The sequence below is a fragment of the Balearica regulorum genome, chromosome 1 (assembly GCF_011004875.1).
Source record: "Balearica regulorum gibbericeps isolate bBalReg1 chromosome 1, bBalReg1.pri, whole genome shotgun sequence".
In the NCBI taxonomy this organism is placed as follows: Eukaryota; Metazoa; Chordata; class Aves; order Gruiformes; family Gruidae; genus Balearica; species Balearica regulorum.
In genome coordinates this window covers 56,020,024-56,042,706 of record NC_046184.1, presented here as the reverse complement: position 1 = coordinate 56,042,706, position 22,683 = coordinate 56,020,024, and the positions used below count along the sequence as shown (strand labels likewise).

The 22,683-nt window shown below is 50.6% G+C and overlaps 2 protein-coding genes across 3 annotated transcripts; both read left to right on the top strand.

Moving 5' to 3' along the window:
* The first annotated feature begins 265 nt into the window (after positions 1 to 265).
* LOC142601719 (histone acetyltransferase p300-like) lies at positions 266 to 4,101 on the top strand. The gene is made up of 4 exons (XM_075751720.1): positions 266 to 560; positions 962 to 1,079; positions 1,589 to 1,763; positions 3,279 to 4,101. The coding sequence occupies exons 1-4, from the start codon at positions 445 to 447 to the stop codon at positions 3,320 to 3,322; spliced, it is 453 nt and encodes a 150-aa protein (XP_075607835.1). The 5' UTR covers positions 266 to 444; the 3' UTR covers positions 3,323 to 4,101.
* Positions 4,102 to 4,863: 762 nt separating this feature from the next.
* On the top strand, positions 4,864 to 22,437 carry L3MBTL2 (L3MBTL histone methyl-lysine binding protein 2). Of its 2 annotated transcripts, XM_075751668.1 has the most exons (17): positions 4,864 to 4,950; positions 6,686 to 6,950; positions 7,195 to 7,328; positions 7,672 to 7,795; positions 8,788 to 8,867; positions 9,719 to 9,836; positions 10,203 to 10,337; positions 11,051 to 11,139; positions 12,768 to 12,999; positions 13,731 to 13,810; positions 14,415 to 14,519; positions 15,713 to 15,860; positions 16,747 to 16,829; positions 18,656 to 18,890; positions 19,637 to 19,702; positions 20,648 to 20,770; positions 21,604 to 22,437. In XM_075751668.1, exons 1-17 carry the CDS (start codon positions 4,885 to 4,887, stop codon positions 21,711 to 21,713), a joined length of 2,193 nt encoding a protein of 730 aa, XP_075607783.1. In that variant the 5' UTR covers positions 4,864 to 4,884; the 3' UTR covers positions 21,714 to 22,437. The 2 variants fall into 2 exon arrangements, with proteins under 2 accessions (XP_075607783.1, XP_075607791.1); XM_075751676.1 differs by lacking the exon at positions 19,637 to 19,702.
* The last annotated feature ends 246 nt before the right edge of the window (positions 22,438 to 22,683 follow it).

Below are 22,683 nucleotides of genomic sequence, written 5' to 3'. Positions count from 1 at the left end.
AGCCCATGAGAGAGAGCAGGAAACAGCAATGGTTTAAATCTCCTGCCTCTGAGTAGGCTGTTACCCATTTTTACACAGTGCAGGATGTGCCTTCGCTTAAGGAAACACAACCAGATGTTGGCTGCATTGCACTTGCGACGTAAGATTCTGCCTGAGGATCCTGAATCACTACAAGGGGTATTAAAAAAAAAAAAAATAACTGCGCGCATTGAGGGACCGTCCCCGCCTCAGAGGCGGTGTTGGCTGTTGGGCGGTGTGGCATGCCCTCCTCGGCTGTTAGTCCTGAGGAAGTAGAATTTTCTCCGCAACGCCCCGGGCAGGGCCAGGCACCAAGGCCAGCACTCCCTCCATGCTGGGAAAACCCCCGCCCTGAAGATATTTTAGACTCCAGTGACGTTGTGCAGTCAGTGCTTCCGTCGGTAAACTGCAGCAGTGTAGGTCACCATGAACTCTGAAATAGTCGGTTTGGAGTCAGGAGGCTCTGTCCTGTCAGGGGGCAGCCAGAAGCAGTGGCATGAAGACATTACTCAGGATCTCCGAAACCACCTTGTTCATAAATTGTGAGTAGCTACTATCAAAACAATCTCCTGGCAGGTGAGTTGCTGCCTCTGGGGTGTGTGTGGGGCAGGAGGAGGCCTGGCTTATAAAACCAGGGGGTCAGGGGGTGAGTTGTGTCGGGGTGCATGAGAGGGGAAAGCAGAAGCCCAAAAGGTGTGTTCTTGCTCTCCTGGTCATTAATGGAGCTGCACCTGCTGCTTTGGGGCTGTTTATTGGAAGAAGCGTCCCTCTCAGTACTCAGGCCGTCAACGTGGGGGTGGTGTCCCCCAGGAGCTGTAGCAATGCCTCAGTCTGTCGGAAGACTTGCTCGCGGCTTTGTGTTCGGATCACTGGGGTTGGTGCTGATGTCCCAGTCTGGGGACTTCCTAATCACTTGCATGCTTGCTTTTTTTTTTCTTTCCAGAGTCCAAGCCATATTTCCTACTCCTGACCCTGCAGCACTGAAGGATCGGCGTATGGAGAATCTGGTGGCATATGCTCGGAAAGTGGAAGGTGATATGTATGAATCGGCAAACAGCAGGGTGAGATGCCGTCCTCTGTCATACAGTCGCATGTGTGTCTGCCTTTGTGCCGCAGTGAGGGTGGAGGAAGAGGAGTGAAAGCGCAGATGAGAGTCCCAGGCTGAGGAAGCGTGTGTTCAGGGGCTGCTGGACGGGCTCTGGGAACCAGCCAGCTGCAGGCTTCTGCCTGGGCGTGCTGGGAGTCGGGGTGGTGCCCGTGGGGGTGTGCTGTGCCTGAGGCTTCTCGGGGTCCCCTGAAAGCAGCGTGGAGCTCCTCACTGTGATTCTCCCAAAGAAGGGTTGGACACGAGAAGAGACGTGTCCAGCGTTGGCCTAATAACGGTTGCCAGCGATGCCCTGAGCGGTGCTCCTTTTTGCCCTCCTCTCTGCCCAGCAGTCCCTGCAAAGGGAAAGCCACCCTGACCTGAGCCAAAATGTGCATGTGGAAGGCTGTTTTTTTCAAGCTTGGATCCCTGGGACCTGTTGCCTTTACTGAATGTGTCTGTCATCTCCTTTCCTGACTTGTACAGGCAGAGTACTATCACTTGCTAGCGGAGAAGATCTATAAGATTCAGAAGGAGCTGGAGGAGAAACGCAGAACCAGGCTGCAGAAGCAAAACATGATCCCAAATGCTCCGGGCATGCCACAGGCTCCCATGAATCAAGGGCCCATCATGGGACAGCCCCAGCCAGGGATGTCTGCAAGTAAGAACAGTTGGGTTACTGACTACCTGGTGCAGGAGAATCCTGTACTGTCATTGTCATCATGGTCAGGCTTATGACCATTTCCCTTTTTTCATTTCATAGTTACCTTTGTAAAATTAGTCTGCCAAAAGTTGAGCAGCACACATTTGTTGGGGTTTTTTTGTTGTTGTTTTGGGGTTTTTCTGTTTGCTTGTTGGTTTGCTGAGCTGTTCTACCTTACTTTCCTTTTTCAAAGACAGTACCATAAACGTGTGACCAAGGGTTACAAGTCCATAAACATTTTTTCTTCCAAATAGTGTTTCCTTATGGAGTCAGCATAGGAAGTGAACAGAAAAAGCATTACTAAACCCCTTGTGCCACTTCTCACTGCACTCAAGAATGTGGAAGCTGGCCCTGAAACCAGAATGGCTGCCACTTGGTGCTGGAAGTGAAACTAGGCCCATGGACTTCCAGGATTCTCATGAGCTCTTTGAAGTGACAGAGAGTAGAAAACTAAAAGAGGAGGCTCTGGAGGAGCAGCGGATGAATTTATGAAGCCTGGGGACCTACAGCTTGAGCTCCCCACCCCAGAGCATGGGTGAGGGGACAGTCCCAGCAGACAAGCACAAGGAGCCAGTGTGCCAATGCTCCTAAAGGTTGTTTTGGTGATGAGGGACAGATCTGGCGCTGCAGTACAAAAGGCTTCTCCAGATGCACAACTTGGAGCTGAGTGCCTGTGTCCAGCTTTGAGAAAGCAGCCTGGCCTCAGCTCTGTAGGAATAATGCCTCCTGTTGCATCCTGGACTCCTTCTGGGCTTTGGACCTGCCAACAGCCTTTTTATAATGATATTTCTAAAGTTTTTTATTTCACATGGTATCAAAACAGAGACCAGGCCCAGAGAAGCAGTAGGGAAGGAGACAGGGAAAGTGAAATTTAATCTAAGTTTTGGGTTTTGGTTTCTTGAGATTGTTGGCACTGTTATATCCCTAAAGAAAGGAGCTGGCTTTACAAAGACTTTGCAATTAATGTTACATAACAAAGTTTTTATTACTAAAGACAATATAAGTGTTCATTAATCAATTTGAATTTGATTTAAATGAAAATGAAATTATTTAAGTGCTATTTATTGAAAAGGTTTATTAAGAATAGCAATGACAAATGAACAGCCATGGGTTGGGGACTACCTTTAAACCTGTTCTGTGTCAACACAGAACTCATTTTTGCTTAAGCTTTCAAGAAGCCTTGAGCCAGCCTGTCTGTGATCTAAGGGAGCGATGCTGCTTGTTCCGCTCTGGGAAGGAAGCAGGGGATGCACACCAGCAATAGCTGATAATGTGTTACATGAAAGATTATTGTAGTAGAAAGATTTAACGAACCTTTAATTTTGTATCTGTGTCTTTTCTGGAAACAGCTTTGCTGTCTTTCATGCAGTACACTGTCTAGCAATATTTGCAAGGGAATAGCAGCCTTTATAAATTTGTTTCACTATCAACTGTATTATTTAAATACTTGAAAAGCCATTTTGTGTTTAACAGTGCTGGAGAATTGTTTGGCAAACCTGAACCTGGAGGACCCCTGACGCTATGGAAATGTGCTGATCAAGTTGCACGCAGTAGGCTTTATGAAGCACTCCACCACTGTCCCTCTGTAATTAGGCTGTGACCCCAATCACTACCCAGGATTCTCAGCCTGGTTCACACCGATAGTGACGCTCCTTTGCGTTTAGATCGACAGGCTGTAACCTCGTGCTAGAGCCTTCGGATTGTCTGGAAGAGCAATCCGCTTGTATCTGTCACATTGGTAAGCCTTTGGAATCAACCTCTTCCATGCTGCCTTACTTTCACCTGCAACTGAGGCCGTACTCTGTGCACGAGATGGGAACTGTGCCTATGCTTCACACGTTATTTGTTTGGCTACACACTGCAAAGTCTCCACAGAATAGGAACGTTTAGTACAGGCTTTTTTTTCCCCTCTCTTTTTGCTTTTTACAATGTCAACACAATGAAGGTGATAACAAAGTAAAAGGGGTAGAATGGGAAATAGAACTAACTCCAGGGGACTTACCTTTGTGTAAAAGAGAATCAATGGCAGAGACATACGGTGAGACACTTGCATCTTGGCTGTTCTTGACAACAAGCTGGGATGAGGGGTGTTGCTACCAGTTTGACTAAGACCGCATCACTTTTCCATGGGGAAAAAAAAAGCCGAAAGGGAGAGAAGCACTTGTACTATGAAGAAGCCATGCTATAAATGTGTAAAAATTTTAGCACCAACTGCATAGCACAGTAAGCACTTCAAGACCTCTTCTGCATAGGTAGTATTTTCTTTGTCAAATAAAACATCTATTTATGCACAAAATCTCCGAAACTGATCATTTGAGGACATGGGGAGCAGCAGCATTACCTCGTGTGGGTTGTTCACCATGCGATTCCTGGACACAGCAGGATGGGAATGAACGAATGAGTTGTCCGTCCTCTGCACCCTGCTTGCCTGGCAGCACTTACCAGCATCCACTGACAGTTCCCCAGCCCGGGTGACGCGCTAGTTATGTCAGCGGTGCGGGACAGGGACGAAGGTGTTGCTAGCATGCCATTAGGCACCAGCCACGCTAAAGGCATTCCTCCCTTCTAAAACCAAATCCTTCCCACTTAGCGAGGTTTCTAGGAAGCTGTGTGCATCCTCGGATACGTTTAAGGCTGTGCATGTCTGTGGGGCTCAGGGACGCTACATTTGCACCTCACGCGCTGATGGTTACCGGGCATCAAATCTGTCCCTGGGGCTGAAGTTTGGGGTTTTGCTGGGGTGTTTTGGGTTGTTTTGTTTTGTTTTGTTTTTTTCCATTTGTTGTTTACACAAGCTTCTGGGACTGTGAGAGCTAATGCAGAACTACGAGAAGGGATGGTTTAGGCCCGCCAACGCTCCCCAGCGCCGTGCCCAGGGAGCCGGGAGCGGGGCCCGGCCTCTCCTCCGGCCCTGGGTAAGAGCGCTGTGAGGCGCCATGGCCGCCCCTCAACGCCGCCGTGGCAGGAAAAGAACTACCGTTCCCGTCGTGCCCCGCGGGGAGAGCGGCGAGAACAAACCCTTCGCTGATTGGCTTTTCCCGGCTCCCGCCAATCAGGTGCGCCGCTGGGGGGGGGGGGGATGTGCTCCCCACGCGTGAGGCGGGCTGGCGGCGTCCTGGGAGCCATGGAGCAGGATCGGGGGGAGGTGAGTAGTGACGGGCCAGGGGCTCTTCCGGGGTCGCAACCGGGCCAGAGAGGGGCCGTCCGCTCCTACAGCCGCGGAGCTGCCCGCAGGGTGCAGGGAAAAGGCATGGGGCACCGGGACTGAGTCGCCCGGTGCCCTGAGGGAGGACGCGAGGCCCGGGCTGTGTTAGCGGGGTAACGGCTGCTGTGTGGTAGTGGGGTAACGGCTGCCCGCGGCCGGGAGGGGGCGAGGAGCTCCGGGCCGCCTCCTCTTGGCCGCTGCGTTCTTGTGGTGCCCGCCGTGGCCGTCCGCCTCGTCTCCGCTCTGCCGAAGACCGGGCTGGTGCTGGAGGGGATGATGGGTCTGACCCGGGCGGTGTGGGCCTCTGTGCCTCCCTCGCCTCTCTGAGCAAGCTGCGGGTGGTGCTATCCCCGCTTCTCAGCCCTGGGAACTTGTAACATGTCCGGCAAGTTTAGTGCGCGTTCGGTGGAAGAATAACGATCCAAAGATGCTCGCTTCCTATGAGCTGAAGGAAGCTGCACCCCCAGAGAGGGTCGAGGAGGAGATAAATGTGCTTTTTTTTTGAGGAGTTCAGGCCTTCCAGACGTCAGGAATGCTGTCTGAGGATGTGGATCTGCAGGAGAGCAGCTCTGTCTTCAGGGAACAACCTGGGTACCCTGGGTCTGGTTTGTGTGAAAGCCAGGGATGATGTGGGGAGACAGCAGTGAGTGAAGTCTCATCTTCCTGTTCATGTGTCTATAATAATAGCCAGGGATCGGAAGGAATTTAGCACTGGAAGGTGATGGACTTGCTGCTGATATTTTGTTGTTTTCTGCTTGGATGCACATTTGTATCCTGGTGCCTTGTGTGGCTGTTCTAATCTACCTTCCTGTTCCATTGCTCCCTGTGCTGATGCTGACTTCTTGTTGCTCTTTCATGAGTTGCTAACACCTTTTCCCAGCTTCTTTTATGCTTATTTGGAGCCCAGTTCAAGATTCTTCTGGTCTGGCAAACAGTCACTGGACTTCTGTGCTCTTTCTTCAGCTGGTGCCTCTCTGCTCTCTTGCTGTAACTGGGTGGGTCCTGTCCCTGGCTGGACACAGTAGTACAAAGAGCTAGTCAAGAGGTTTAGATGTAGAGGCATCTGGTTGGAGGGAAAGACTCTTAACACATTTTGTTCTGTTGTCTTGCTGATGCTGCTTCTGAACTAAGGTCAGCTCCGGACTGTGCAGTTTCCAAAGAACATGAACTTTGTCCAGAGTTGAGTTTGTCCTGCTGATATCCAGGCTGTCCTGGTCTTGTGAGCTATGGTGGCCAGAGTGCGCAGCTTTGTGCTCTGTGCTGGAAGCTTGTGGTGACTTTAATGTTGATGGTGTCTGCACCGCTGTGCTATGCAACTGCGTTGAGAGAGACAGTGCCTGGAAGGACGCAGTCTCTTCCTCTTTGGCAGTGTAGTTCCCTGTGTTCTTTCCATGTTCCTCAAACTTTTTTCTATATAGCTGCAGCTCTATAGCTGTTTGTTTGCTCTTGGGAAGCAGAGTGCAGCCTATGAAATGCCTGTAAAGGCACTCGTTGCTGGGATAATAGTTTCCCTGCTAGGGATTCAGACTCTTGTCTTTGGGGTTGTTATGTGGACTCATTGCTCACCCTGAGGCATTTCCCTGGTCCAAGAGGCTGCTTTGGCAATGAAGGTAGGTTTATTGTGGAGTGTGGTGTAAAATCTCTGCTTTAAAGCAAACTGGCTCTTTCTTTTTAGTTGGTGTCTACCTTCTGCCACAAAACTTCCTCATTGGAGCGGATGGAGGAGGAAGGTGATGATGATGAGGATGATGAATTGGACATCTTTGGGGGTTATGACAGCTTCCGGGGCTACAACAGCAGCATGGGCAGTGACAGCAGCTCCTGTCTGGATGAGTCTAGTGACGATGAGGTGGCAGACCGGGAAGCTGGAGAACTTCCGACCTCTCCTGTGCACCAGCTGTCCACAGGCCGGCTCACAGAGGACAGCGGCTCCGAGCCAGGTACTGCACTGCCTGCCAGTTCTACCTAAAGCACATGCATGAGGAGAAGAACAAGGGCTGGGGGAAGCCAAAGGGTGCATGACTGCATCTTGAGGAGGCTTCAGGAGCAGCCATGGATTGTGACTGCATTTTCTGGGCTACATGAGGGTGCTGCTATGTGTAATGAGGGCTACCTGGGCTCGGCTTTGTCCTTGTAGTGTATTGACCCTGACAACTGCTCATGTTTTTGTGCCTTCCTTCTCAGCTGTGTGTGAAATGTGTGGGATTGTGGGTACCAGGGAGGCTTTCTTTTCCAAGACCAAACGTTTCTGCAGTGTCTCCTGCTCCAGAAGCTACTCCTCAAACTCCAAAAAGGCCAGCATCCTGGCTAGACTGCAGGTAAGTCAAAACCCTTCCTTCTTTACTAAGGATGGAGTAGAATGTGCCTGTATGCAGGGGTGGGTGGTTGTTCTCTAGTTAAAGATTAGACTGCCATGACCAGTGGCTTGTTCTTCCTGCCTGAAGTCCCCAGAAAAAGCATGCCTGCTTCTTCCTAGAAGCTGGGGAAGAGCACAGTTATATTTCACCTGCTGTTTCTTCTTATTCCTGTGAGCATTAGTGAAAATGCTGAAACCTGAAAATCACCCCAAGGAAGAGATGCATGCACTGCTGGCCAGTTGCAGGGCCTGGTTTCCTCTCCTCTCCTGTGCCCCTGATGTTCCCAATGTTGCTTCTTTTGTAGGGGAAACCGCCAACGAAGAAAGCTAAAGTTCTGCACAAGGCAGCCTGGTCAGCCAAGATCGGGGCCTTTCTCCATTCTCAGGGCACAGGGCAGCTGGCAGATGGGACACTGACAGGCCAGGATGGTGAGTGTAGCTGAGGTGTGTGGAGGTGCAGGTGCTGGAGCCACAGAAAGGGGAACACCTGGAGGGCTGTAAGCTCTCTAGTCCTCTTCTTCACCTCTGGTACATTGCCTTTTACTGAAGTACTGTGGGTTACTCTGACACAGGCTGGCAGGACACAGGGCACATCTCTTTCACTCTCTCTGCCAGTGCTAACGGAGCCCTGGTGGGTTCCTGCCCATCCGCTATTGCAGCCTCATACTCGCACCTTGGACTGAAGTATAAGCTCTCTAGTCACAGTCTCACGATGTAGTTACAAAGCTCACTTAAAGCTGCTCTGCTCTCAGCCGTTCGCTGCCTCACTGCCTGTGGGGAGTTATAGTTAAGCAGAGTCATTCACTGATCAACTTGAGGAACAGCCAGTTGCTGCTGCCGAAGGAGTGGCAAGCTGCTGTCTTAGGGCAAGAGTGAGCCTCAGGGGGTGGCAGCAGGAATTGATCCCTGAGCAGACCGCTGCTGGAGCGGAGCTGTAGCCTTGGATCAGGAGTGACTGTGGGATTAATATCTCAGTGCTTCACTCTGATTTTCCCAGCACCCTCTGAGGAAGCAAGCGCTGCTGGTATGGTCCTACAGTGTTGCTGCTGAGAGGCAAAGCTGTTAAGTGGCTTAGCGCTGACAGGATTCAATCTCTACTCTCCCCAGAGTGCTTGAGCCCTGGGCTGGATTTGAACCCTTTTCTTGCCCCTCCTGCCCCCCCTTTCCCAAAAGCAAGTAGCAGCAAGGATTGATTAATAATATATTGTGCCTCTTGCGGGGGCTGGTCCCCGTGCATTCGTAGGATCTAGTTCCCCACCAGGGAAAATGCACTGGAATGCAGAGTCGCTGTGTCCTGGGGCAGAGGGCTCTGTCCCAGAGCAGGCCACAGTGTGGCTGCAAGCTGCAGGTCAAAGGTAACTGAGCGCTCTGTGCCTTTTTTGTAACCTCACCTGATTTTCTGCTCTCATGTCTGTTTATAGCACTCGTCCTGGGCTTTGACTGGGGAAAGTACCTGCAGGAGCACGGCTTCAAGGCAGCTCCTGTCAGCTGCTTCAAACACGTGAGTTCATCTTTGCTGTGCCTCGCAGTGCGCATGGGACATGCCGTATGCATGGGGCTCCTCTGTACTCCTGGGACAAGCGGTGGGGAGAGACCTGGGGAGCTGGTTCTTAAGCCTCAACTGATGCAAGAAAAGAAGTTGGGGCTTCTCACAGCTAAGAATGGGAGTTCCACAGAGGTACCAGGAGTTTTGGGGGAGGAAGCAGAGGGGGACTTGGTAGAAGCACTGCCGGTGGTGATGGCCCAATGCTGGCTGGGGACAGAATTAGTTCTGGGTTGGGGGGATAGCAGAAAGCTCCTGGTTGCCTTTGCAATTTATGTGGGTGAACACAGCCCAGGGTGATGTTCAGGGAGGAACTCAGCTTATGTGGGCCTGGCAGTAGCTGCCTCTCCAGCATGTCTGTTTCCTATCATACTGATTTGCAATCCTTGTGGGCCAAGTGGCCAAGTAACCAAGGCAGATCCATGGAAGAATGGCAGTTCCAGCCTTTCTGTGTATTAAGACTCTTTATGTTCCTTTTGAGTTGGGATCTGTGATAACACTAACAAGTTTCTGTTTTTATTGAGGATGGGTCAGGAAGACACAGCAGTTTGATGGTTAGGGATTTTGATACCATAGAGTAATGGCAGCAGCTAGTTTGGGATAATAGGACAGCTGGCAGTGAAATATTTAAGTGTTGCTATGCGATCTTCTGCTTTTTGGGATCCTCTGTGAACGCCCCAGTGAGAGGCCGGGACAGTTTGGTTGTATCTCAAGCTGTTGGTAGATACATATCTCTGAAAGCTAGAACGAGGGCCTGAGTCCTGCTCTGTCAATATCCCTCTCCCAACATGGCTGTCTCAATTCTTCAGGTGCCACTCTTCGATCAGTGGGATGATGTGGTGAAAGGTATGAAAGTGGAAGTGCTGAACAGTGATGCCGTGCTCCCCAGCCGTGTGTACTGGATTGCGTCCGTCATCCAGACCGTAGGTATGTCTCCAATGTAATTCCTGACAGCTGGGGATGGCTAACCTCTGAGGGAAGCTTGGGAGAGCTCAGTGTAGCTGGTCAAGCAAAACATCAGCTCTTAACTGCTCTGCAATTGCTGAGATGTTTTGGAACAGGAAATACCACGGTGTGGGGGTGGGAGGAAATCAGCATCTGGGTCCTGTTCTGGTTGCTGCTGGGCTCTTTGCGACTGCGGTTCTGCCTCCAGAATGGTTGGAGAAGCTCTGATAACCTATGCAGACCTCCAAAGGTCATGCTGTAGGGAATAAGCCTATGGTGCCCCACGAGGAGAGGGGAAGTTCTTGGCCTCTAATGCCTTTTTTCTGGTTGTCTGCTCTGTCCTGGCAGGGTACAGGGCCCTTCTGCGATATGAGGGCTTCGAGAACGATGCCAGCCATGACTTCTGGTGCAATTTGGGCACAGTGGATATTCACCCCATTGGCTGGTGTGCCATCAACAGTAAAATCCTGGTACCACCACAAAGTGAGTGTGGGGCAAGAGGGGTCAGCATGTTCCTGGGCATGGAGGAGCTTTGGTTTATGCCTAGTGTAGTGGGACACATGCTCCCACTGTATGTGGGACCACAGCTCCGTTTGTGCTCTGAGTTACAAGGAACATTTAGTTCTTTGGGAAGCTGGAGACTGCTTGGACTGCTCCCTCTGCATCTCCCTGTGGTTGGCCTGGGGGTGCTGGATGCAGAGCTGGTATCAGACCTATGGAGAGAGGCTAATGCAGGTGGCCATTCCTCATTCTGACCCACATGGTAGCTACACTTAACCTTTGGGAGAATTTTTTTGTCCTGCACCCTGGATGCTGTTTCTGGGAAGTGCACTGGATCCAGCCCCTGCTACGCTTGCAGTTCAGAGAGGGATGCCAGTTTAGCAGAATTCTGGCAAGCTCAGATCTGCTTGGTATGGCTCACATGATCTGCTTGGTTTTTGCTCTAATACCACTTCTGCATCTAGATCAGTTGAGTTGGGTGTCTGCTTGGACCAGTCTGTTCTGTAATGGTGATCGCTTGCAGGCAGTTGTGAGAGTGAGCTTGCAGAACAGGGTCTGCCTGAGAGCAGGTACAAGATCTTAATGTGAAGAAGGTCCTTTAATGTAGATGGACTCTCAGAGAGGAAGAAAGGTGTTAGTGTGGTGCTGGAATTCCTTCAGTCATAAAGATGTGCTTTTTCCCTGTGCATATGTAGCTATCCATGCCAAGTACACTGACTGGAGAAGTTACCTCATGAAAAAACTGGTGGGAGCCAGGACCATCCCAGTGGATTTCCACATCAAGGTAAATGTGGGAGGCTGTCATTTTATGTGTGGAAATGAAGCCAAAGCTGAGAGATGCGTGTGCAACACATCTCTTCTGGTTCTGATCTGTGCGACTCCTCTGTGTGTCCCCTTTAAACCCAGGCAGGACAGGGGCAGTGAGACACCTGTCACGATCCTGTAGGTAATGGCACACCCCCTGTGGTCAGCACAACCATTTCCCCTTTGGGTCACAGATGGGCTTTAAAAGCTGTTGTCATGTCAACCTTTGCTGGAAAATACTGAGGATGAGTTTGCTTTTTTGCTGAAGGGAGAGGCCTGGCCTTTCCTTGCCCTGTTTCAGCGCTGGGGAATGGCTCTGAGAGTCAAAAACCTTTGCCTTCAGCATTGGCAGCACAGCAGCCTGTGGGGAGTGAGAGGGACGCAGGCTCCTTCGAAGTGCGTGGAAGCACAGCGGCTTTACAGCTCTTGTGGTTGTTTCACGTAGCCTGCACTGAGGATAGACCTTGTTGGGGAGAAGAGGCTCTTTTGTGGCTGGCAACTTTGTAAACCACAGATAAGGAAGACTGTCTCAGAGGCAGCAGGCAAGAAGGGAGATAATGGGTTTTCCTGTGTGTGAGGTAATCGGTGATGCTGAGCTGGAGACCTTGACGTAGTTGGTGTTTCCCTTGTTGCTTCTCAGAAAGTTGAGAGGATGTTCTTAGCTACTTGTTCCTGGGCCACAGCTTGTAGCTGAGAGCTCATGCCATGGAGGGAGTTGGTAGAGGGAGACAGATGTTGTCAGTATCTTTCTTCCCCTAGCATCTCTACTCCCACGTAATGAACAGGAGGTGGAAGGTGAAGACCTTCCCTTAAAAGTTCTTCTGGATTCAAGTGTAGGCTGGTTTGAGTGTCTTGAGTCTGTTTTGAGCAGTGGTTCCTAGTTACTGCACAGCATTCTGGGATCTGCAGTGCCAAAATGTCAGGTGTTGTATAAACACCTTTGGGTATTTGTGGATGAGTAGGGCTAAGCTGTATCAGCAAACTGAAGGTCTCAAAAAAACAGTTAGAAGGCAGGCATTGGCTCTTTTCATGTGCCTTTGGGTCAGTCTGCAGAGTAACTCTGGAGCTGGACGTGGAGTTGGCAGATAGATCATCACGTTGCTCAACCTCTGATCAGAGTAAAAAAGGTGAAAATAAGGGCCTGACCTCTTTTAAAGTCAACTGAAAATTATACTGCCCTTTGGGAAGCTACACCTCTAACTGCTTCTGTCTTTGAAATGCTTATGGTCTCTCTTGTGACTGAAAAAGGCACACAATTCCCCACTCAGTTCCTGGTGAACAGAAGTGACATCTGTTTCTCACAGTCAGAATGTTCACACAAGGTGCTGGCTGGGCAAGGGTGGGGGTAACTATTGTGGGGCCACAGGACAGGGGAGACTTAGGGGGTGTGTGTCCAACCATGCTGTCGTGTGTGGGGCTGGCAACTCTCTGTCCCCGTGATGAACCTTCTCCCGTGCATCCCTTCCCGGAGATGTCTCCCAGTCAGCTTTGGGCAGTGCAGGGGGTTGGCCAGCATGTGTGTGTGTGGGGAAAGCTGTTCTCTGAAGTGTTTGGGGAAGGAAAACACCAAGTGCAATTGATCTCACCTCCTCTGTTGGTTGTTGCCAGATGGCGGAGAGCATGAAGTACCCATTCCGGCAGGGCATGCGAGTGGAGGTGGTGGATAAGAACCATGTGTCCCAGACACGCATGGCAGTGGTGGACACAGTGATTGGGGGCAGACTGAGACTCCTCTATGAGGATGGCGACAGCGATGATGACTTCTGGTGCCACATGTGGAGTCCCCTCATCCATCCTGTGGGCTGGTCACGGAGAGTGGGCCACAGCATGAAGAAGACAGGTAGGGATCAGGCCACCGCAAGGATCTTCTGATTTGCTATGAACTGCCTGGACCCTGCTGTTGACGCCAGTCTTGACGTGCTGGGAGCCAGGCAGTTGCCTCAGGACCTGACAGATAAGGTCTACACAGTTGTGTGTCTGCTGCTTTTCCCCCTGGATAGATAAAAGCCCAGTGATCTTCTGCCACAGGTCAGGACAGGGGGACTGGAGGGTTTCTTACCTGAAGCAGGTAGTTTACCCCCGTAGCGTGACAATGCAGTCAGCAACATCACCGGTGTGTCTAGTCTTTTTGAGGAAATTCATGCTGGCTTCTGTAAGACTGGATGCTGTCACGTTACAGGGTTTTTTTGGACTTTAGAGAGGCATTCTTGATCAGCTTAGACCGGCAGGAAAAAAAAAAAAACACTACTCAAGCCCTGCTGATCCTTTTGGTTGTGTCTCCCTTGCTGCCTCTCCCTGGTGATTACAGCTGCATGCAGAGGTGTCATCACTAGTGCTCAGGAAGCTCAGCCATCTGCTTTTGAGCAAGCCCTGCATCACAGCCCATGTTAGGAGAACTAACATGTCCCATGTAGAGGGACTAATGTGTTCTTTTTATTAGTCTTCTCGTGGTCTCTTATCTAGGTCTTTCATAGTATCTGAGCTCTCACCGGGGAATTAATAGCCAGTGTGTTTTCTTACTGCAGTTGCTGCAGATTTCTTACTTCTCTTTGTTTCTTTCATTTCTCACAGAAGAAAAACGCAGTGACATGGCAAACCATCCCACCTTCCGGAAGATTTACTGTGACGCTGTCCCCTATCTGTTTAAGAAGGTAGGACAAATCTGCCTTTCTGTGTTGGCCACAGCAAAGGAAGCAATGATACCACTTCCTTCCTTGGGTATTTATGCTGCTGTGTGGGTTGTTGAGGATGGCTCATTTGTCTCTCTTACAGCTGTAGGGCAGTAAGGTGTTTGGGGTGTCAAGGCTGTGGCTGGGCAGAGGCAGGTCAAAATAGAAAGGCGGAAGAATTAAAAGACAATGACAGATTGAGGTACTCGTTTGAAGGGGGGTGAGCAATTGCTTGGAGCTTTGAGTTGGAGAGGGAAGACAATTGTATGGGAGAGACCAGTTCTGACAAGGAGCTGGATCATACTGGTAAGGACTGAGATGAGAAGGAGGCTTGCTTTGCTGTGGACCAGTGGCTGAGTGCTGGGCCTGGCTTTCTGAGTGACTAGAGCCTTGTCAGGAGGTTGCTGGCAGAAACACAGCATTGGTCTGGGTGCCTCTTTGTATTTCTTGTAATTTTTCTTCTTTCCTCTCCCAAATTGGGTTGAGCCAAAGAAGCTCTAATCCTGTTTGCATTTGGTGTGGTTGGTGTCGGGGTGGGACTGTCCCATACCCCTGACAGCACATGGTATACCAGAGTCTCCCTTAGGTACGAGCTGTCTATGCTGAAGGTGGATGGTTTGAGGAAGGCATGAAACTGGAGGCCATTGACCCCCTGAATCTGGGCAACATTTGTGTGGCAACTGTTTGCAAGGTAAGTTCAGTACACAGAAGGGGGTCTACTGTGTTTACCTGAGATAACCCAGCCTCTCCTCAGGTCTTTGCAAACGAATAAGGGTAGGATTTTGCATGAGGGAGAGGAGAGGGCTGTCAAGAGAGGTAGGCAGCTGGTGAGTGGAGGAAATTGGGGCATTACCTCAGAGGTCTGAGAAGCTGTGAGACCAGCAGTTGTCCATGTGTACCTAAGTGGACAGCATGAAGATGAGCATGCGTGATCTGCAAGCTAACTGTCCAGTGTGTGTGGCTGGCAGCCACCCTTCCTTCACTCTTGGGCATGCAGTAGGGAAGACTTGTTCTCCAGCTTGGAGTGCATAAAGAGGAGCATGTGTATGCTGCCTTGAGGACAGACAGGAGAGGGGAAGAGTTGTGGGGTGACCTCTGTGTGAGGAATGGGGTGTATCTGTATGGGCATAGGAAGCTGAGGACGGATGTGTCTTCTGCAGTCTCTCTTAATGAGGTGGTAGTGAGCTCTACTCCTGTGCTAGCATTGGGAAGTAAATTACTTGGCCAGGTTTCCTCAGTGAGGTGTGTTGCATGTCCTAAAGCCTAGCATCGACTTGGGCTTTTCCTGCTCCCTCAAGAAGCTGTTTGCCCTCATTGAACCCAAACAGAGGTCTTTGACACTTGGGGTTTGGCAGGGGGATGCTAGGAAAGCTCTTTGGGTCTGTAAAATGTTCCCTTCAGCCATTGCTTGGAAATGTGAAGAGGTTGGGGCAGATGTGCCTGTCGCATTTGGTAGGCACCAATTACCAGTGAGTGACAGGATGGGACAAGTTTTGTTGCTGTAGGAAGTGGCAAGTCTGAAGGTTGTGCCCTTCCTTTCTGCCCAGTAACAAATTCATGACCTGGGTGGTGTAGAGGGTCTCTGGGCTGCCAATAAACTCTGTTTCTGAGGGAGAACAGAGCTCCTGACCGTTTATGGCTGAGTCCTTTTCACAAGGCTATTGGTGTTGGTCCCAGTCCTGCAGAAATAGCTGCTTTAGTGATTAGCTTGTGTTGACTAACACACCAGGAGAAGCTACTGCATGCCCTGGAACATATGAAATTGCATTTTACTGTCTAGTGGCAATTGTGATTCATCTGTGGGGACTCTTGGGAGGATCCTCTGAGAGGAAAGGCTTTAAAGTGAGCAAAGCTCTACACTCACACCCTTCACTCACACCTCAGGTCCTCTTGGACGGGTATCTTATGATCAGCATTGATGGAGCCACGTCTGCTGATGGCTCTGACTGGTTCTGCTATCACGCCTCCTCACACGCCATCTTCCCTGTCAACTTCTGTCAGAAGAACAGCATCGATCTGACCCCTCCAAAAGGTGAGACTTGGGCTCTGCCCTGTGATACAAACCTGCATGCAGAATCTGCTGGGCTGTGCTTTTCTGAGAGGTGTCACGTTCAGGTGAATCAAAACCTCAACGTCCCAATCTGCCTGTTTCTCAGGGAGATAGGGCTGGTTCAGAAAGCCAGTCCATTTGAGCTCTGCCCATATACCAAGTCTCAGTACTTCTATGGAAGTAACATCTCCAGAGGGCATTAATGGCATGGTCCTGGCAGATCAGTGTGAGAGGTGTACGATCCCCAAACTGAACAGAATCAAAGGTTTAAAGGACAAGGGGGGTGAGAAGGGATAAGTAGAGCCATTGCTGCATGTGTCATTACTTAAAAGTGGGAGGAGTCACCTCTGTTCTTGTATGAATAAATCTGAGACCAGTATTTCTGCAAAATTCTGAGAGGCAATCACCCTAGGAGTGTTTTCACTGCCTCATCTGGCCATACCCAAAAAGGCCTGCTCTGAATTTCTGTGTTGCAGCATTTTTGTGCATTGCTATTCTGTCTTCCTTTGATGTTCCTGCTGGTGGAAGATTGGTCTTAAAAAAAAAAAAAAAAAAAGTGGTATGTTTTGAACATGCTTCTTCCTGCCTGCTGGTTCTCCTTGCCCCTCTCTGTGGTCTGGATATGTGACTGACACAAGGGTTCAGAGTTGCAGCTTGCACTTTTCCGTATTTGCCCGCTGGAGGGGAGTGCTGGACTGCCATGGAATCTGTGCACTAGATTTACATCCCAGATCAGGCTGTGCATGCTGGTTAATGAAACTGCTTTGCAGTCAGTTGCTATACTTCCTTCCTGCCTATTCTGCCTTTTCTTCCAGCTGGTCTGTGCAGTGACTGCCTTTTTCCCGCTGACCATTTCTTCCTGCTGCAGGGCAAGATGCACAGACCTTCAACTGGGAAAGTTACCTGGAAAAGACTAAATCAAGACCTGTTCCAGCACGGCTCTTCAACACAGTGAGTGCTGCCAGGAAGAAGAGATGTGTAGGAGTGCTTGCAGTCAGCAAGGAGGAGCACAAGAGCTCTGGCTGTCACAAAGTGGTTAGCTGGAAGGGAACTCTGGAGATCATCTTGTCCAACATCCCTGCTTAAGCAGGGTCACTTAGAGGCTGTTGCCCAGGACCATGTCTAGTTGGCTTTTAAGTGTCTCCATGGATGGAGACTCTACAACCTCTCTGTGCACTCTGTGCCAGTGCTCAGTCACCCTCACAGTGATAAAGTGCTTTCTGATCTTCAGAGGGAACCTCCTGTGTTTCAGTTTGTGCCCACTGCCTCTGGTCCTGTCCCTGGGCACCTCTGAGAAGAGCCTCACTCCATCTTTGTACCCTCCGTTCAGATATTCACATACATTGATAAGATCCCCCTCAGTCCCAGCTCTCTCAGCCCCTCCTCATATAAAAGATGCTCTAGTCCTCTCATCATCTTTGTTGCCGTTTGCTGAACTCTCTTTAGTATGTCCCTGTCTCTTGTACTGGGGAGCCCAGACCTAGACACAGTACTCCAGGTGTGGCCCCACCAGCACTGCAGAGAGCGGAAGGATCAATCACCTCCCCTGATCTGCTGGGAACATTCCTCCTAATGCAGCCGGGGATACCATTAGCCTTCTTTGTCCCAAGGGCACATTGCTGGCTCATGTTCAACTTGGTGTCCTCCAGGATCCCCAGGCCCTTTTCTGCTGAGCTGCTTTCCAGCCACTCGACCCCCAGCACGTGCTGGTATCTGGGGTTGTGCCTCCCTGGGTGCAGGGCTTTACGTTTCCTTTTGTTGTACTGCATGAGGTTCCTGTCAGACCATTTTTTCAGCTTGTCGGGGTCCTTCTGGATGGCAGCACAACCCTCTGGTATATGAGTCTCTCCTTCCAGTTTTGTATCCAGCAAACTTGCTGAGTTTGATATGACGCTCTGTTGTGTCATCCAGATAATTAATGAAGACGTTAAACAGGATTGGACCCAGTATGACCCCTGGGGTACACTGCTAATTACTGCCCTCCAACTAGACTGATCACCGCCTTCTGGGCCCAGCCACTCAGCCAGTTTTCAGTCCCCCTCACTGTCGCCTCACCCAGTCCATATTTCTGTCAGCTTCTTTATGAAGATCTTACGGGAGACAGTGTCAAAAGCCTTCCTGAAGTCAGGATAGACAATATCTAATGTCTCTACCTGGCTGCTCTTTGCTGCCAGTCAGCACTTCTAAGGAAAGCCCAAGGCACGGAAGTGTGTGCTCTCTGAGTAAAGCCCCCGTTTGGCTGGTCGGGACCAGCAGTGTCATGCCTTTGTGGACATAATGATGTCTTGGTCCCTTTGAGTGTGACCTGTCATTCTCTAGTGTTTCCTGGAGCTCCAGGCTCCTGGTGGGTTCTGCACCGCTTATGGCCTGTGGACGTGTGGCTGGCACTTGGGTGGAGGGCGTCTGCTTTGCATCAGCAAAACTGCTGCAGTACCTGGGCCTGTGCCGATCTTTCTGATTTCACAGGACTATCTCAGGTTAATGGGTTTGACTGGGTGTCCCTTAACTGCTGCCTGCTGCTCTCCTTTGGTCAGGATCTTGTTTCTCAAGGCTGGGCTTAGATTCCCTAAGGACACAGCTGGCCTTGGATCTATGTGTGCGTGCCCCTTCTGTTATGTGACTGGCTGGTTCTGTTGCGCAACTGTGGGCTGTTCTCTGTCTGGTTGCTTCAAGCTGGAGGCAAGCCTGTAGCTGTTCTAGGCTGCTGGTGGCCAGATGTGGGTTTGGACTGGGTGCAATGGCCTTGGGTTTTCTTTTTTCATTTTTTCTGCACCCAGGACTGCCCAAACCACGGCTTCAAGGCAGGCATGAAGGTGGAAGCAGTGGACCTGATGGAGCCCCGGCTCATCTGCGTGGCCACGGTGAAGCGTGTAGTCCACCGTCTCCTTAGCATCCATTTTGATGGCTGGGACAACGAGTATGACCAGTGGGTGGACTGCGAGTCTCCAGACATTTATCCTGTAGGGTGGTGTGAGCTGACAGGCTACCAGCTTCAACCACCTGTTGTTCCAGGTGAGTGAAGGTTTGTCTGTGGTTTCTAATGCTAGAGGCAAAGGTTTCCTTCCTCCTGCTCTGTGAGTGTCTCCTCCTTTTTGGGCCTTGTAGGGAGGAGAAAATTGCCTCCTTGATTTGCACTGGCTACTATAAGTCTTCCTCTGCTGCCACACATTCTAGCAGCTGGCAGAGGGAGGAGTCTGTTTTGGGGAGAAAACAGCCTGAGATCTGAGGTTGGCTCTGTCTTCCCTCTGTTCCCCCAAATGCACACCAACAGAATTGCTCCTAATGAAGTCGCGTAGAGTTCCAGGTGATCCTGTCACTGCACAGCTCCCTTTTTATTAAGTGTACCTACAACCTCAGCCAGGTAGCAGGGGGAGCTTGGCCCCTGCTCCCTTTTCTCATCAATTCTCTGACTCTGTAAAAGGTAAGAGCATCCCTCTCAAGAGTTTATTCCTTCCCTTGTCACAGGGAGGCCACTGCCTCACCTTTGCAGATGTTTTCCTTCTTGTCCCAAGCTGCAAATCTTGTTTCTTTACTCCCCTGCCAAATCTCTACTGGGCCTCTCTCCCCTATGCTGCCCCAGCCTGGAAGCACAGACAGCAACTGCACTAGAGCCTTGCTTTCCCCTCAGCTGGTTGTCTCGGGAAGAGGGTGTTGGCTCGGGGGGACGGGTATATCTTGTTTCTCGCTTATGTCACTTCATCCCAGTTACCTACTGGTTATGGGACTTGGCTTTCGTTTCCCTCTCGTCTCCATGACAGAGCCCACAACTCCAGTGAAGGCCAAGGAGGTGCCCAAGAAGAAGAAGAAACCCTATGGAAAGAAGAGTGAGTGATGTTTGATTAGTGCCCTCCTGCTCGCTCGCAGGCTGGGCCCAGTTAGAGGAACCCTGTCCATGTCCCGTGAGAGCAGGAGAGAGAGAGGCCTTTGTCTTGCTGTGGATGCCCTCAGTCAGCTGTGGGTTTGACAGCACAGCTTCATCCTTCTTAACTGCCCTGGTACCTAAAAGAGCAGAGAGCTGTGTGTGTGGGAAGGATCTGTTTTGCAGTCTGTTTTCTGTTGGCCGAGGTATAGATGGCGCTTGCTTCCAGGTGTGAGGTTGTGCTGCTTTCCTCACTGTGTCCGTGGTCGGAGGGAGATGGTTTGCTGCAGCGGGAGGGTAGCTGGAGAGCAACCCTGCCCGCTTTGTGCTGCGGGAAAGAAGGCCTTAAGATGGCTGAAGAGACCAGTAGTGGGGCTGGACTGTTTACTCTTTCATCTTGTCGTTGTTGTCGTTGTTGCAATAACTGTGGCAAATCATGTGTAGACAGGCAAGAAATTCTTTCCTGGGGGGGGGGGGAGAGGAAGAGACATCTAAAGAATATAAAGATGTTCAACCTAAATTAAAATGTCAGCTAAACATGAAAACGTTAATGCTACAGTGTCCATTGCCTTGGAGCCAACAGGCCCATTGCCTAGGACTAGACCCAGGTAAGCAAAGCTGACTCCAGACTGATTCCAACAGGACTCGCTCCTCAGAAGTTAAGCACATGCTGAAGTGCCTTGCCTTTAATGAAGGAGACCGCAGAGGAGCGTATTTTGAGATGATGACTATAGAGTTTTTCTCCAGTAGGCCATTTCTGTCGAGTAACGAGTTGGCAGCTAATGACCGCATAGCTTGCTGGTCAGTTGTGCTGGTCCCTGACCTGTGGTTTCTCAGTGGAGCAGGGTTGCTGATTTTCCAGGGGAGAAGAAACACACTTTTCCCCATGCTCTGTTATTTCTTTGTTAAGGAAAAAAGTTACCTGCCAAAACCCGCAACATCAAGCAGACTCTCAAGAAGCCTTCCACCCCGAAGACAAAACGAGAAGCAAAAGCTGCCAGCAAGGCTTTGCCGGAGCCAGCACCTGAAGAAAGTGAGTGAGTTACTCTGCCCAGCAGCCACAGGCCCTGCATGTCACCAGCCCTCCAGAGGCTTCTGCTGCCTCATGGCCATTAAGGCAGGGAAAGGCAGTACGTGACAAATGTCCTTCCCCACTCCGCCAGAGACAGAGTGGAAGAAAGCCTTTGCCGGCTTTCCCTGGGAAGTTTTGCCTCCTAAGGAGGTTTGGTGACACCAGTATAGCTGGGTATGTTGATACTGCTGATGGCCTGCTACCCTACCGAGCAGTCTGGTTGTATGAGGTCATTTAGGGAGGAGAGTCAAGACAGACACGTCAAAAGTGTGCCGCCACATCCCAGGCCCCATAAGGGCAGTCACAGCATGTGAACGCAGCCTGTTGTGCTGAGCACCAAGAGATTTGGTGATCAGAAGAGCAGCTGGGTTGCCTGCCAGCCCTAGTGGATGTTGGGGAAAAAGGGTGGATGAAGTGGTTTCATGGGAATGGAGCCTCATGAAGGTCTCCATTGCTTATAGATCTTTAATTTGCCCTGTGTGGATCCAAGCAGGTGGAGAATAGACCACACTGGCTTTTCCCTCCCTCAGCCCTAGGAGTTGTTCTTGGGAGCAGGCAGCTGAGTGCTGCCGGGGTTTAGTCCCGTCGTGATTGCTGCTCTGACCATGGACAGATTTGTGCCGGCAAGACAGGGCTGCCTGTGGTAAGGGACCCTCAAGAAGTGGGCTGGAAACCTGGGCCATTCCGAGCATCCGCATGAACAGATGGTTCTAGGGTGCTGCAGGTAGAGTGAGGCAGCGTGGGTTGATTTTACTTATTTATTTTTCTCTCTCTCTCTTTCTGTCTCTCACTAGTCATTGCTGTGCGGGTGAAAGAAGAAACCATCGACCCCTCAATAGCAGAATTTGGAGCCACAGAGCTTCCTGTTCCCATCAGCAGCATAAAGCAGGAGGTCGCAGACTGATCCTGGAGTGTCCCCCAGCTGCCCACAGCAGCCTGCGCTTCACCTTGTGACTCTGTGGGGAAAGTCCTGGCAAAGGGAAGTGGAAGACCAAAAGGGCCTTCCCTTTTTGAGGCAGACCACCCTGCAACATCACGACTCTGCTTTCCTGGTGTGCAAGAAAATTTTCCCCAGACTTGTAATTTTAAGCCATGGGAAAGAGACTCCACAAAGGCCGCAGGTGTGCTGAGGAGCACGACCAGGATGCCTGCTGGGGTTGTGCGTGCCTGGCTTTGAAGGTGCCTTTCCAAGCAGGAGCTCCCAGTGGGGAAGGAGGCTGCCAGAGCACGAAGGGGTGGTTTGGGTTCTCAGCCGTGGCTGGAGCTGGCGAGCTGCAATCTGAGATGATGTGTGCAGGTCACGCGTGTCAGGAAATCACCAGCCCTCGTAGGACGTTGGTGCTGTGCTCCCTGGTTTAGGCCCTGCAACCCGCAAGAAAGTCAGGACAGGAAGAGTGGAAAGAGGTGGGGAAAAAAAAAAAAAGCAAACCGCAAAAGGGATGGATGATGATGCCTCTTATGGGAGCAAGAGACCTTTTTGAGTGTCGTCAATTCTTGCTTTTGGAGCCGAACTGCAGAGGACACGGTATACAGTTTGAATTTTTAATTTTTTAGCAATCCTACTGTAAATTTTGATCTACAATCTGTACCCTAAAGCCCTGTGAATTAAACTTGAGGAAGAGACCAAAGGCTTGTGTATTGTTTTCTGGGGTTAGCCAAGATGGGAAGGAGAAAAGGGCTGTGAGGGGGTAAACAGCATTTTGTGTTATCATAAGAATGCAATAGATAACTTAAGGCAGAGAATGCCATTTCCCGTTTTAGGGTAAAATGGTAATGTTTCTCTCTCTCCCCAGACTGGCCATCAAAGTTCAGGACAGAAATCAGAAAGGTCAGTGTGGCAACAGGGATGAAAACCAGTTTTAAATCTCCCGTAG